This window comes from Triturus cristatus, chromosome 2_1 (genome assembly GCF_964204655.1).
Source record: "Triturus cristatus chromosome 2_1, aTriCri1.1, whole genome shotgun sequence".
Taxonomy (NCBI): Eukaryota; Metazoa; Chordata; class Amphibia; order Caudata; family Salamandridae; genus Triturus; species Triturus cristatus.
In genome coordinates, this window is record NC_140581.1 from 1185040173 (window position 1) to 1185055782 (window position 15610).

At 43.9% G+C, this 15610-nt stretch overlaps 1 protein-coding gene across 1 annotated transcript in view; it reads right to left on the reverse strand.

Annotated features, from left to right (window-relative positions):
* The window catches only part of LOC146866582 (neuronal acetylcholine receptor subunit alpha-7-like), a 1495911-nt gene that overhangs the window by 1003740 nt on the left and 476561 nt on the right, over positions 1-15610 (reverse strand). The window contains exon 4 of the mRNA XM_085640655.1: positions 9800-9909. Within this exon, the coding sequence (XP_085496781.1) occupies positions 9800-9909 (110 nt within the window). The remainder of the gene's footprint in view (positions 1-9799; positions 9910-15610) is intronic.

The following is a 15610-nucleotide window of genomic DNA, read 5'->3' on the forward strand; positions in this document are numbered from 1 at the left end:
AGTTACCCTTCAAATATGACAGTAAAATAGCACAAATACACGTCAGGCCCTAGGGCGAGCCAAACCATATACTAAAATAATGGTATAAGAACCACAACTTAACTAGACACAAGGCTTAGAGCCTGCAGAATCGCTGGGACCCCAAGGACCCACCCAAGGTAGTGACATAGGGGACCCATGGGGGCCGTGTGCAGTGTGAGAACACAGCCGCGAGCTCCAGTTAGCTTCTATGGGGAAAGTCGCGGTTAGATTTTTTAAGATTAGGGACACTTAGAAATGAGTCAGGACCAAACCCTTTGGGACTTAGGAAGTTCTAGGGTCAACACCCACGGGAGCACCGGAGTACTTGTGTTACCTCACCCAGGGAAGCCGGGTGCATAGGTGTCAAATGGTGTCAGGTCGCATCGTCGATTTCAATGGGAGCTGGCAAAGAAGTGCTGCTGCCGGGAAGATGTGAAGTGTCCGAAGAGATCCAAGCCTGGATCGAAGATGAGAAGAATCTGAAAGCAGAGGGGACAGAGTCTGGGTCACTTGCCAGTGACCAGGAGGACAATAGGCGAATGCCCACCGATGTCGGGTGTTTCAGGTGAAGAAGGTGAAGCTTGACTCTTCAGCCACGAGGACCAGGAGGCGTCGAGGATAACCAGGAGCTGGATTCGAGCTGTCCCACGAAGGATGTCGAGTGCTGCAGCGTCGGTGCCCTGACTGGACACAACAAGCCTTGGCAACAGCAACCCACGTAGAAAGGAGAAAGATGTTTCGGTGCAGACCAGCAAGGTCTGAGGGACTCACCACTTGGTTGGGAGTCAGGGCACGTCTGGAGCAATCAGGGAAGCTAAAGGAAAATCAAAGTTACCTTCACAGGGACCCACCAGTCGACGGACCAGAGATTGTGAAGGGACCTCGAGAGGAAACACAAAATGGTGGCCCACGGGTCACTCGGGGTGACTAGGCCGACCATCTTCGGTGGATTCTCTGCTCGAGGTGGGGGCTACAAGTAACCCCAAGCACGACTTCAAGAGACGTCGAGAAGTCAATGCACTTGCAAAAGTGCACAGTGACCAGGAGTTCCGGTTTCATGCTACTCACGAGGGCTGTGGGTCTCAGCTTTGCTGGGGTCTAGGGTCGGCCTCTGAGATGTCTGGAAATCCTCTACCTGGGCTGCAATTACTTTGGAGTCCGGCAGAAGCTTCGGAGATGCAGACCGGTAAAATGCTTTGTTGGTGCCTGCCAAGCAGAGGAGTCACTCCTTGACGCCAAGGGAGATTTCTTCAGTCCTCTAGTCTTTAGTAGAGCATCGCAGTTCCAGGATTCAGCTTCAGAGTTTCGTCCAGGGATATCTAAAGTTCAGGTTACAGACGTTCCTTACTTATACCTAAGGAAGGGGTTGGACTAGCTCTGGGGACCCACCTATGGGAGGGTTTTGAAAAAGGGGTGGCTACACCCATTTTCTTTGTCCAGTTTTGCGCCAGAGCAGGGGTTGGAAGCCCCTAAACTGGTTTGAGCTGGACTAAGCACAGGGTTACCACATGTGCCCCCAGTGCAGGACTTCAAAGCACTCTGAGAGGGCTCCCACCCAGCCCCAATACACATCAGTCTGTCTGGGAGGTGGTTACACCTCCCTGTGACAGGAAACCCATTGTCCAGGCCTCCCCTGCCAGAGTTTCGGTCAGCAGCAGGAGGCCAGACCTGTGTCTGTGGCTGCAGCATCCATTTTGTGATGCCAGGGCTCTGTTAAATTTCTATCGGTTATACCAGTACTGCCATGTCTCTCCCGCTAGAAGGATGGGATCATATCCTCACATCACGAACTGATGTGGGGGGTATGATTCCAAGGTGTTTGACACCAAACATGACATGTTTCCGTGCAGCAAGTTCAAAGTTAGCATTAACCGTTTAAGATATAATGCACTTAAGAGTATATGGTCAGGCTGCACCACTGACAACCCCGGAGAAGAGATTCCGAAGGCTGCAGAGGGGCTCAGCTCATGCCTGGGCACCCTCTCACATATAACCAAGCACCCTGCCTTCAGGATTGTGAAGGCCTTCCATAGGGGTGACTGATATGTTTGTTTGTGCAGTGATAGGTGAGGTATAGTGAACCTATACCTCAGTAAGGGGTGCATGCACCACCTTACCCAGGCTGCAGTAGCAGACCTGTGGTGTCATTTTGGGTGGCTTTCCAGGGGTGGCATAATACATGCTTCAGCCCCTGGTAGGCCTCTGGGGTACCTATGCCCTGGGTATATAGTATACCATATAGTATGGACTCACAAGGGTACCTCAGGATCCAAACTGGAGTGTACCTAAAGTACATGGAATGCATTTATAAGAGAAAGCAGATAGGCTGGGGACCTGAATAGCAGGTTCCCAGCCAAACTAAGTTAAAAAACCATCAAAACACCAGAAAAAAGTGGGGGAAACCATGTAGTCAGATTCCACCTTCCTACACCATGTGCCAACGCAGGCATCCTTGCGCCATAGTGCAAGGGTGACTGTGTTGCAGAGTTGTATGATGTTGTGCAGGAAGGGACACCTACCTACAGACAAAACCTATCCATCCAGGGTATTTCCTCTTTCTCTGTGTCCTGCAGAATGCTACACACATGAAAAAAGAGGAGAAATTAAAACATTTATCCTCATAGCATCTCCCAAAAACTACCCTTGTGGTGGTGTTAGATTTTGACGCATTCTGAAGGTTTACGGTTTCTCGTAAACCTGAGAGTGCTTCAGATTCCATTGGTTTGGCGTAGGAATGCTCACAGCAACATCCATTGAACGCCCCTTTCACACAGTTGAATGCGTGAAAGGGGAACATATTTACAAAGCCATGAAAAGACGCAATTCCACAGCATCGGCACCTCCCACTCCGGGTCTTAGACGCAGGCCCAGCGGGCCTCCAGGCCCTAGGGACTGTGCGCACTTCCACGCATCAACTGCCATGGTGTCGCAAGGATGGTGAAATGAAAAGTGCTGCATCACTGTTTTTCCCCAGCGATTCACCACTTTTACCATATATGAGACCCTGATGCTGCATTTCCTCTTCACTTGGGATTATCGCTGGGCATCCTGGCTGTTGGGGGGGGGGTTGTTGACCTGTGCTGTACTTGGTTGGCCCTGGCTTCTCTATTCAGTATTCCATTGTTATTATCTTTTTTTTTATTACAGGTGGATTTATAAGCAATTTTTGCCTCTAGAGGCTGGAAAGTGACTTTGGGATGACTGTTCTCCCGCTAACTTCAATTTTTTTATCACCTTGACGCTAGTGTAAGCCACAGTTTTCACCACGGCTGGCTGATACTATCGCCATGTAGTGATGTATTGTAAATACGTTGCTTACATGGTGACACATTTTGGCAATAGTCAGTGGAAAAAAAATTGCAGCCAGCAACGTCAAATTTGCTTAGCGGTAGTTCTTGAAAATATACCCCACAGTCTTCTGTTGCAATGTAACAATGCAATCTAGCCATACCTTGTACACTGATGGCAATTTCATAGAGAGTTGACACTAACAGACAATTGAACGAATGATAGGGTTGTGAACAGTAAACATAGTTCTTGTGAGTTTTTACTATATAGAAGAACGCCCTGCAGTGCCTGGAATCAAGCAGAGTGCACAAGTGACAAATATGCACAGTGTAACGGACCCTGCATAGGTACCACTCTTATCACTTTTACCTGGCCTGCAGCTAAGGATCAATGCAGTGGCAGCTGGCATTAACTAAAAGTCGTAAGGCGAGAAAAGATGCCGTGCTTGGGGAAAATAACCTTGGCAAGCACTAACTAAATTGCCGACATGATTACATTAATATTTTAAAGTTACACTTTTTAACTTTAAACCTTTTAGTGTAATGCATATCCGTTTTTCAGTTTACATCAAGTAAAGTAAAATTAAACATTCACTTATCTTGCTGCACGTCCTCGCTCCGATCCTGGTGTTCTCATCACCTAGCGGGGGCTATAGCCAACTGCTCTAACCAGTCCAGATGCTGCTCACATGCTGTTAACCAGCATGAGAGAAATGCAAGGATTGGATGGAGCGGGCAGTCTCAGTGCTCTCAAAGGCACTGGAGGCCTGTGTTTACTCTCCACCAGCTGTCTATGACAGTTCTGGTTCGAGAGGTTTAAAGGACCCATGTCAGCCTGGCTGTTGCAAGAGAGTCGGCCAAAAAGACATGCACACTTTAAACTTGTGCACCTCTCCTCATCACCTGCTGCCTCTCAGCTACAATGGCCCCACCCTCACAACCAGCTTGTGTAGGCAGAGGAAAAATACATTGTTAATAAAATCACTTTTTACCATTTTATTTTACCCTTTTTCTGCACCCTCAGCAGGTGGGGCTCCACCCAACAGGAGAAGCCACCACTGGGATGTGCAGGCAGACCTATGTTGGCTGTAGAACAAACTCGAATGAGCTCTGGGCAACCCTTAGCTTGACACATTATAAACTGCTGAGTCACAGTAGCTAACACTGCCACAAGATGGGCAAGACTGTTAAGTGCTGAGAAATGAAAACTACTAGATAGTAGGTTAACATTAATATGCCAAATAACTAAATAAGGTAAGTAACTCAGAATTAACCTACTGCTTATAAATGGCATTGCCTGTGCCATTTTGAGAAATTAGTAAGAGCTTCAATAGACTGCATTTACTTTCTCATTCATTGTCAGCCTCACCCGCATCATCACAATTGCCAATATGTCACCGGTGAAGTGAAACTTTGTACAGCAGAATTAACAAAACTGAGAGAGTACATTAGTGTGAGAGGGAGGAAGCAAGGCAACAAACAAAAAACGCTGGTCACAAAAATGTTCTGAATGGTGTGTGTGTTTGTGTGTGCGTGTGCGTGTGTGTGTGTGTGTATATATATATATACACATACATATATGCAACATTGTAAACCAACTTTTAAACAAATTATATGGACGAACTCCACGGCACGATATTCAGCAAATGTTTTATTGTAGAGCGTACAGAGTGACTGTCTATGCATTTCAACTGCTCACAGAGGCCTTGAGCACGACAGTGAGCGCCATTTTAAAGAGAACCTATATAGTGAAATACAAGTAATAAACAAACAATAGGTGCTATAGACATAGAAAACATATCTAATTCTAAGTATTCACATACATAGGCATACATTCAATAACATGCGTGTTACCTAACAGAGAGGAATGTTATAATTTAAAACATCTCCAAAGCAATGTAAATGTGAAATCTTAAATTCGAATTTTATGTAGCTATCACAAGGTTTAAATAATACAATGTTACAACCATAGTTGGTTCCAAATTCTCAAAACCTCTATCAAAAGGCCTGGGACTAAACACAGGCAATCAAGGGCAAGTGCCCACAAACGCCATGTAGTGTCTTTATCACATAATATAAAGTGCACTGGTGTAAAATAATTAAAACCAACAAAAGTATATACATGTCCAGCTTGGGACAGGAAAACCCTTCAGAGCTAATGTCTAATCAAATTATCTCAGAAATATATATAGGCAGATAGGGAATATGTGCCATCTCCTCAAAGTACCATATGTACCTTGAAATATAATCTAGAAAATAGCATGAAAAGAAAATTATAAAGTAAATTCTGAAGTTGAGAAATACATAATTCATTATTCAACGTAACTCACACAGCAAGAATGCAAAATGGTAAACTCTATACCGGATGTAACATAATGTAACATTTTCAGTTTATACAATTTACACAAGATAACCACACTCATTGAGCAGAAGAAATTACATGCGCTCATTTTGTTCTCCCATAGAAGACAAATATGTAATTCTTCGTCTATGTTTAGACCCATAGGTTCCTTGCTGTCTAGTTCTAGGGTAAACCAGGTTTCAAGTTTGCGTAGTTCCTTCCCTTTGTCCCCTCCTCTTTTCTTTTTAGGTATTTGTGCCACACAGCTATATCTCATGGCTGTGTGATCTCCATGATGGATTTTTCCAAAATGGCGGGCAACAGGGTAACTCCGATCTTTGTGTATGATAGCCCGGATATGCTGTAGTATTCTTGTGTGTACCGGCAAGGTGGTACTCCCCACATAAATGTTCTTGCAGGGACACAAAAGAACATACACAACCTAGTCTGACTTGCACATCAAATTACCCCTTATTTTGATGACCTTATTGAATGGTGTTTCTATGCATGTACAATTCTCACCGTTCCTACATGCCTTACACTTAAAGCATCTTCTGAAGCCATCATATTTCATCAAACAGGTTTGGGGTCTAGTTCTTCTTTCAAAGTTACTGTTTGACTAAACAGTATCTCATAGCCTTTGACTTCCTATAGGAGATCATAAGGTGTCTAGGAATTAGTGTACCTATGATAGGGTCTTCTCTCAGGAGGTTGTGACATACTCTGACGTACCTTTTGGTGTTCCTGGTTATAAGTGGTTATGAATCTTGGTATATCTGTGGTGTTCATTCTTTTCATACTGGTTTTAGTGGGATCAAACAGTGCTTTCTCCCTGTTTATGCACCTAGTTATTTTACAGGCTATGTTTAAGATATTGTCTGAATATCCTCTTTGCTTAACTCTTTTTAGCATTTCAGTTTCTGTGGCAGTATGGAATACATGGCTGCTACAGATTCTTTTGTCTCTGTACATTTCCCCAAATGGGATGCTTCTAATGAGTGGTGCTAGGCAGAAACTATTGGCATGGAGTATAGTGTATTGTCAGTAGGCTTTCTGAACACCGAAGTTTCCAAACCAATGGGTCCAACCATTATGCAGACATCCAGAAAGTCCACTGTGGTGTGGCTAATATTAGCAGTGAATTTCAGATTTAAATTGTTTACATTAAGCTCCCTAACAAACTGTTTGGCTTCCCTCTCTGTGCCCTGCCATAACACAAATAGGTCGTCAATATACCTAAGCCATAAAGCTGTATGTTGTGACCAATGTTCCATATCCTTGCCGCCGAGCACCTGCTCCTCCCGCCTGCCCATGTGAAGATTCACATAGCTGGGGGTGAAGCAGGTGCCCATCGCGGTGCCCATCGTGGTTCCCCTCTGCTGTTAATATAATTGTTTGTCGAAAATAAAAATATTGTTGGTAAGGCACCATTCTATCATTTCTAGAAGCATATTATTATGCAGGCCCAATCACAGTGGCCTCATAAGCAAGAAATGCTGTACTGCCCGCAGGCCATCTACATGGTGGATGCTGGTATACAGGGTAGACACGTCCAGTGTTATTAGTAACATGTCACTCTCCCACTTGACAATGTAGATGTGCTTGAGGAAATCAGAGGTGTCTCTGATGTAGGAGGGTAATGAACTGACAATAGGATTAAAGAAAAAAATCAATATATTTTGAGGTGTTTTGAAAGATGCTGTCCTGAGCTGCTATAATCGGTCTCCCTGGTGGTTTAGTGTGGTCTTTATGCACTTTGGGGATCATGTAAAACGTGGGTATCACAGGGTATTCTTTTCTAAAGAAGAGATACTCATCCCAGCTGAGGTGACCTGTATCTTTCCAGAATTGCAAACATTCATGGAAATTCTCTTTGATGGCTGTATAGTGCTCCATTGTAACAGGGATGTAACAATTTGTATTGCTTAGTTGAGATAGAGCTTCTCTTTTTATAAAGATCTCGATCCCAGAGGACCACGTTGCCTCCTTTGTCTGAAGGTTTTATTATCACTTCATCCATTAGTTTTAATCTCCCCACAGTTTCTAAGAAATCTTTGTCTCTCTGATTGAACGTATTAGGTTTCTGTTTAGCTGAGGCGTTAATGCATCACAGTTCTTTAATCATGATATCCGAAAATACCCCAATATTGTCCCTTGGTGTGTTTGGAATAAACCTAGATATAGGTCTGAACGGAGTGATGCCTGCTCTTTTGATCAATCAGACAGATATTTTTTCCATTCCATTTGTTACCTCTTCCATGTTCGACCTCCCTCCCTCTTGGGTCAGAAGATTCCCTAAAATTTCATCTTCCAACATATCATTGTCTATCTGTTGCACATCTATGTCAGGCAAAGCAAGATTAAGGGATCCGCTAGAATGATTTCCTAACGTGTGTTTTTCTGAGTTTAAGTTTCCTCGAGAATTTATAGAGGGCAAGTCTAGTGCTGGGATAATCAAAATTATTCCTATGGCAATAGGACAGTCCCAATTCTAATGTCCTCAAGTCTTTGTCTGTCAGGTCAGCAGGACTAAGGTTGACAATAGTTGTATTGTCACTCGTCATTTGCCTGCTTTCTTCTTCTGATTGCATGTAACTCTCTCTGCAGAGTCCCCTTGTGTTCCTTCTTCAGCCTTCCCCACCCCTCCTTTGTTTGCGCCTCCTCTTCCTGGACCTCTCCAGGTTTTGAATTCGATGCGCCGGTCCTCCTGTAAAAAACGCAATTCGTCTGATGTTGAGAATTTTGCTGTTACTCCCTCTGTTCTTGTTTGATTCTCTATTTCTATCCCTGATCCTGTGTCAGAACTGATTTCACTTTCAAATTGCTCTTGGCGTGTTTTGTTTTTATCTTGCAGTTGTTGGCGATGTTTGTTGTCAAAACACTTGGCAAACATATATATTTGTCCTCTTTGGTAATCAAGTCGGTCTCTTAAGAACTTGGTTGCTTTTCTCTCTTTGATGCGTACTTCATATTTACGCAACCGCTCTTTAAGTTCTCCTTTAAATTTGAGAATTCTGTCTTGATTACTATCTTGATCTAGTAGGGCATCCATTTCTTTAATTCTTTCTATTATGTTTGCTCGCTCAATCTCAGCGTATTTGAATAGCATGTGGATCATCCCCATTGAGCATTGTGCATTATGATCTGCCCATTCTTTGAGGAGGTCTGGATTCTCATAGGTGGGCGTGATCATGATTCCAAGTCCCCTCGGTACTCGACTCACTTGGACATACGGCTTGAGAGAAGCGCTTTCCCACCAGCGCGAGATTTCGCTCTTTTTCAGCTTCTCTAATAGATTCAGATTTTTCCCAAGGTCATTAATGCCTGTAATTCCAATATTTCCCTCAGTCACAAGTTCTCTAGTGCTTTCATTAAATATCTTTAGCACTTCCTGTTCCCTTGCGGCGCATTCTTCCTCACTCATAGTGCGCTATTCAGATGCTGATTTATGCCTTGTCAAGCGCAAGTCAATGCGTCAACAGTGAACTGCCCGCGGCAGACCCTGCTCCCATTACTGCTTTTAATGCCTCTTACCCGGAAATGGAGATCTCCGATCTCTGGCGTCCTCCGACTCCCGAGTCCGTGACCTCCAATTTTCCATTCTTCAGGCAGTATTTCTCGAGCTCACAGGGGCAAAAGGGCCTCGTAACTGCAGCAAATGAAAACCACGGCTTGCAGGCATGCTTCCAAAACGCCGGTGGTTCAGTCCTTGAGTGGCTGCAGAGTGACTGTCTATGCGTTTCAATTGATCACAGCAGCCTTGATCACAACAGTGAGATCCATTTTTAAAAGAAATGATATAGTGAAACACAAGTGGTAAACATAAACAAAAGGTGCAATGGACATAGAAAACATATCCAATTCTAAGTGTTCACATACATAGGCATACATTCAATTACATGCTTGTTGCCTAACAGGGAGGAATGTTAGAATTTAAAATATCTCCGAAGCAATGTAAATGTGAAATCTTATATTCAAAATTTGTGTAGCTAATTGCTAGGTATGTAGATATACATATAAAAATAAATATTACCTGGACAATAACGTATATACTTTTGTTGATTGATTAATTTGCCAGTAGGGTGTAAGGGTTTATCAGAACAGCCAACTGATTATAACAGCATTTACAATCTTTCAGGTAGTTATTTACCTGTTGTATAGTAATATATCCGGCACCCACACCTGGTCAGCAGGGAAACGAAGTTTTTGAATACCCGGATATTCAGACTGATCCCAAGTCAAGTAACAATCGTTCCAGTACTGTAAAAATATATGGAAATGTGTACTTTTAAAGACATGAATATTTTTCAGACCAACTTCAAGCAAGACTGACTCCTAAAGATTCAGGAGTAACTCACACATAAAGCTTAAGCAAGACACACCTATATATAGAAAATGCTTTGTTAATCAAGCACAGACATTCAAGTGTAACTCACAGCTAAACATGAAATAAGACACACAAACTCATAATAGGCCATGAGCCAGGACCCCAAATTTAGGCCATTGGTACAACTCGGGGGATGGGTTCTAACATGATTTCTTTGCAAGGTATGGATGCCTAGAGATTGAAAATATGTGATAGCAAGTCATCACTCTTTGCCATTTTTCTGATTTTATTGGATTAGCAAACAAAGCTGAAAAAAAAATCATATTTTGGATGAATAGCACACAAATTCATCATAATATGTACAAAAACAAATTTAATTCCACCAGATTGGTTACATTAAATATTATGTAAAAATACTGATGATTATTAATTGTAATAATAACAATATAGTCCTTAAAATAATAACAATAAAACTTCATTGTATTCCTCACATATTGATCTAGATTATATGCATAATGTTTACTTACAATTTCAAATAATAATAGTTGTTCCATCTTACATAGGCAATGTATGTCATGAGTAAAGATAAACCCAATTTTATCATTCACTTTCTTCGGCATTATCTTCTTCTGAATAGGTGTCCTTCTCTGCATCTGCTTGAGTTTCACAGGCAAGAAGTCTGCATCTGTCAGTGCACTTGAGGTCATTTAGACAGCAGACACATAGCTGTGATTCTGTCATGGAATCCCAAACACATAATAAACACACAAGTGTCATCTTCATTTATCATTACTGCCTCATAACCCTCATTAGCAGCATGTGCAGCCTGCAGCAACTAGCGACCAGTGTTTTTTCTCAAGTTTTACAAAATACACTGGTTTCCTCCATTCATTAACAAGAAATGTGGAGAGTTGTTTCATTCCTTACGTGACTTAGGAATTTCCTCCATTGTTTGACAATCTAGAAAGGTGAGATGCTCTAACTGGTGCCCGAGTTCCTACCCTTTGATTGTCCTTTTGCTGTTCTTAATAGATGTCTCATTTTACGTATCACACAAAACATTGATTATTTGACTCCTATTTTGTTCCAGCAAAGCCATTAACAAGAGAGACATAGCCACTTCACTACAGTTTGATTCCTCTCTTTTTACTCTCTAAACAAGAACCATATCATCAATCAGCATGGCTGAATTGCCAGGTATTTCCTCAGCAGGGGTAATGGTTTTCTGCAAGTATGTTGCTGAAACAGCTTTGTTTGTCTTTCGCAACAAACCTTTTCGAGTGGCTAAAGCCCATGGTTAAGATCCTAAGGGATGAGAGAGTACATCCGCCATTTGAAGGTTCGATTCTGTGCTGTCACAATGATTCGACCAAATAGTGCTTTGTCTGTTTTCATGATGATTGTCCTGACACTGCTATTCAATGCCTTCTTCTTGGACATGTTAGTGAAGGTTTTTAGTTTGTTAATTTTCATTGGGTATGAAACTTCATAATAGGTGGATTTTTCTCAAACTGCTCAAGTTTGAGGTCTGTATAGCACTGTTCGCTTATTTCATGCACCTTCATTATGTCGGATACTATGGGGGTCATTAGCATGGCGGGCGGATTGCCACTGCCCAACTGGCGGTGGTGAACCTGTTATCTCCGGCCGCATTACCATACCGGGGCGTACCGCAGCGGACGGAAAGACCGTCCACCACTTTTCCGCCAGTGGGCAATCGTTACGACTGCCTACCGGGCGGACAAGGTCCATAATATGGTGGTAGTGCCTTGCAGGCACCGCCATCTATATTAGTATGTGGCATTTTCAATGCCTTTTCATGGCGGAGACTCTGCCATGGAAAGGGATGCAGAGTTCTCTTTGGGGGCCTGTTACTGGCCCCCACGGGAGTGGGGGGTTGCACTTAGGGGGTACCCATGGTACCCCCAACATTGGCATGTACAAGGTGGCAGGCACTGCGTGGTGCCTGTCACGTTGTGCATGCCAATGCACAACATGCATATATTGCATTGTGGCGGGTGCTGCTTACAGCACCGCCAGCCACAATGTAATATATGCGGGATGCCACCTCCGCGGTGGCATCCTAATTGTCATGCGGGACCGCCGCGCCAATGGCGGCCGGTCCCAGCACCGCTAGGGTGGTCGGCCGGATTGGAGTCTGCCCGCCGTCCTAATGGACCCCTTTGTTGTGCAATGCTTTTTTTGCCGTGGAGAGACTATTGCGGTCATGTGGCCCGAAAACATGGGTTTAACCAGGTTTGAACCAAACTAACTGCTCTCGTAACAGTATCTTCGTCTTTTTCAATTTGTGACTTATGTACGTCTGCGTGAGTAAGATCTGATCTGTTGTAGCATTGGGCGATAAACTCAGCTCTGTTGGTGGAGTTCACAGAGTTTTTATCACTCTGCTTGGAGGGTAGAGTTTGTGAAGCAGAGTTTACCGGCACCCACCATTATAAATATGCTTGCAAGGCCGATTTTGTATGCTCAGGCTCCCCATCTGCAAGGGAATTTCACTTGATGCAGGCGCACTGACAGTATTTTCACTTTACCCGCTTGATCTGGTGAAACGAGAGCTCTGGTGACTGCCATTCAGCAGCAGCAGGGATGCCGGAGCACTGGGATTAATGGAACATGGGTGGGAATGAAGTTTGAACTATGCCCCCAGTGAAAGGAGTGCCCATGCCTTTTTAGCCCCCCTGACCTGGGCAGAACAGGAAAGTTCTGGAAGGAGACAAAGGGGGCTCGTACCCCAGCTGCACTCTGTAGCTCTGAGAAGGTGGGTGCCTGTGCTCTATTTTCTGTCTGCATTTTTTTTGTTGTGAACTTGTGACTCTGCAGCTCGGATGTCAGGAAGTAGAGAGAGAGCACCCAGTATGATGCTGGATAAGTTCTTGTGAGTTGTATTTCTGTTCCGTTAGCAACAGGTCTTGCAGCGTTTTATTCAAGCCCACCCCCTTTCTCCCCAACACAGATTCCATTCAGGCCCTGGAGCAGGTAGGCCACCCATTCCGGGCATTTATTTTGCATTCCTCTGTAACTTTGCTTAGCTTTTTATCCACACAAGACCACACATCCCAGAATGCATGCAAAATTCACACCCAGACAAGCTGCTCTCATAGGACATGGTCATCTTGTGAGCTCTGGAAAAACTGCACTGAGTCACTCATGGTGCACTTTCCGTATTCACTCAGTCAGTATCTGTAGAGCATTTCTATTTGAGGCACTGGGAAAATAGAGAAGAACATACAAAGAAGGTAACTGGAAATGCGCTTTCTGTGTCCCATGGTGGAAATGGTCATGTGCAGGTTCCAGTACTGCCACAGAGAAGCACTGTTAAAGGTGTGTGGAGTTTTCATACTGGGGAAGCAGTGGTTGCGGTTGGACAGGATAGATGTGCATTTGCGGAGAGTGGGTTATGTCATTTGGCAGACATAAAATATATTAACATCAAACAGGCACTGCCAGTGAACTGAAAGGTTGTCCCAATTTATTTTTTTAAATGACCCGCTACTGCCATCGGTCACCCCCCCCAGCAGTCTGAGCAGGTTCCACAATTTATTTCTGCTTTAAGGTGCTCAGTTCAACTGCCAGGCCCCTATTCGGGGGGCACATTATTTGCCTCATTAGCCCCAGCAAAGAGATTAGAGCAGAGCCGTAGTGAGGCAAATGAAAACAGAAGCACTTGCTTGTTTCATTAGGTTAGGCCTTACTTCGCTGTGGACCCACCATCTGCCAGGCCAGGCCCTCCCCTGCTTCCATGTGCCAGACCTGCCCCTTCCCATGCAACTCTGATCCACTGTTCTCTGTTCCCTCCACCACCTTTTTGTGTACAGCCTGCCCATGCTTCTGGTGCCCCTTCCTCTGTCTCTTTGCCAGACCTCCTCTGCCCCACCCACTACCTGTACCAACCCACAGTGCCTTCTCTCTTCCTATATATGGCACTGTCACCATTGCTCTTCCCATACTCACAGGATTTAAACCTCAAGAAAAAATTCCCTCTTCCTTTCATGGCCAGAGGGAGTTGTGTGTTTGTACAAGAGTTTTCGCATGAAGCCCTGGATAGATGTGGCAGAGGGAGGGGTTGCAGACCGTACACCGTGAGTCTCTGAAAACTTTTACAAGTCTATTAATACCAGCCACAGATGCTAAGTGTCCACCCTATGCAGTCCATATTGAAATCTCAATTTTGTAGAAGAAATGCCGCCATCTGCAAGATCAGAACAGCTGGATATTTTGTTCTTGTATTTTTTGCATGAACTTATCAGGCGCAGCAGCGATGCCTTTAGTTTGCTTTCATAAATAAATTCTCACAGAATAAAAAGCAGGGGTGGGCAAGTGGAGCAACTCCGCCCCCTCGCGGAACTCCATGGAATTCCACAGAGCTTTTATGCAACTCCGCGTAATTCTGCATAGTGCAACTCCGCGAGCTCCGGCCACCCCTAATCTGTTATGAACCATTTCCCTTATCTGACTCAAAAAGGTACTTCTGTTTTCAGCTGTAATATAATTTTTTCACAGCATCCACCTTGAGGATGAACCTTGTTGTACCACCTAGAGTCTGTGTGTTTTTGTTGACTGCTACTCCTATCACTTGATCAACCGGAATTAGTCAAAACGGATTACCATCTGATAGTTGAACTGAAAAGCATCCGTTGATGAAGTTGTGGTGTATCTCTGGATATTTCACTACAAGTAATGTCATTTCGGCATAGCATACAGGAAGATATATAGCGCAGTTCCTCCTGCCATACACAAAACATCATGGGATCATAGATCGTATGGCGGTAAGATTTAAATGCCAATATCCTTCTCGAGAGCACACAGCAGAGCCAGCAAGACATTTTCAATAATATCCACATGCGACGTCCAAAATGCAGAGAGACCTCTGTCATGACGAAAAGGTTCCAGGAATATATCACAAAGCTATTTCACTTTGGCAAAGCCAGCATTCTGCAAGAAGTCATCTAATCTCTGTTGGCATAGGTCTTTTGCAAAATCAATAACTTCCTCAATGACGGAGTAGACTACCTGAATGTTCTCTTCATAATTCTTATCCACCGAGGGGATAAATTCCAACGAAGCCATTTTCAAAATAGCTTCATACACGCACTTGTTTACTTGAACTGCACAATTGTATGGGAGACGACTTTACATCGCGGTCATCACACTGCGATGCCATTACAACGCGGTCGTTACAACGACCGCGTTGTTACCATGCAAAGCCATTACTACGCAAGTCATTTCATCGACTTGCAGTAGATGGCGCGCTAAAATTAGGAATAGTATCGCTTACTATTCAAACACCTTCCCTACTGTTACGTAGGCTGGAGTTGGAATAGTAAATTATACATTTCTAATGTCAGCGCGCCATCTACTGCAAGTCGATGTAATGACTTGCGTAGTAATGGCATTGCGTGGTAACAACGCGGTCGTTGTAACAACCGCGTTGTAATGGCACACATTGTGATGACTCGTGTTGTAACAAGTCATATTCCAATTGTACATACAACCTTCTAATACTGATGATATTGATCCTTCTGCTATCGTGTTAGCATCAATTCAAAGGTCGCCAAGGCCAGAGTCTTGAAAGCATTTTCCAAGAATGGACATGACACTACAGATGGTGGGAAA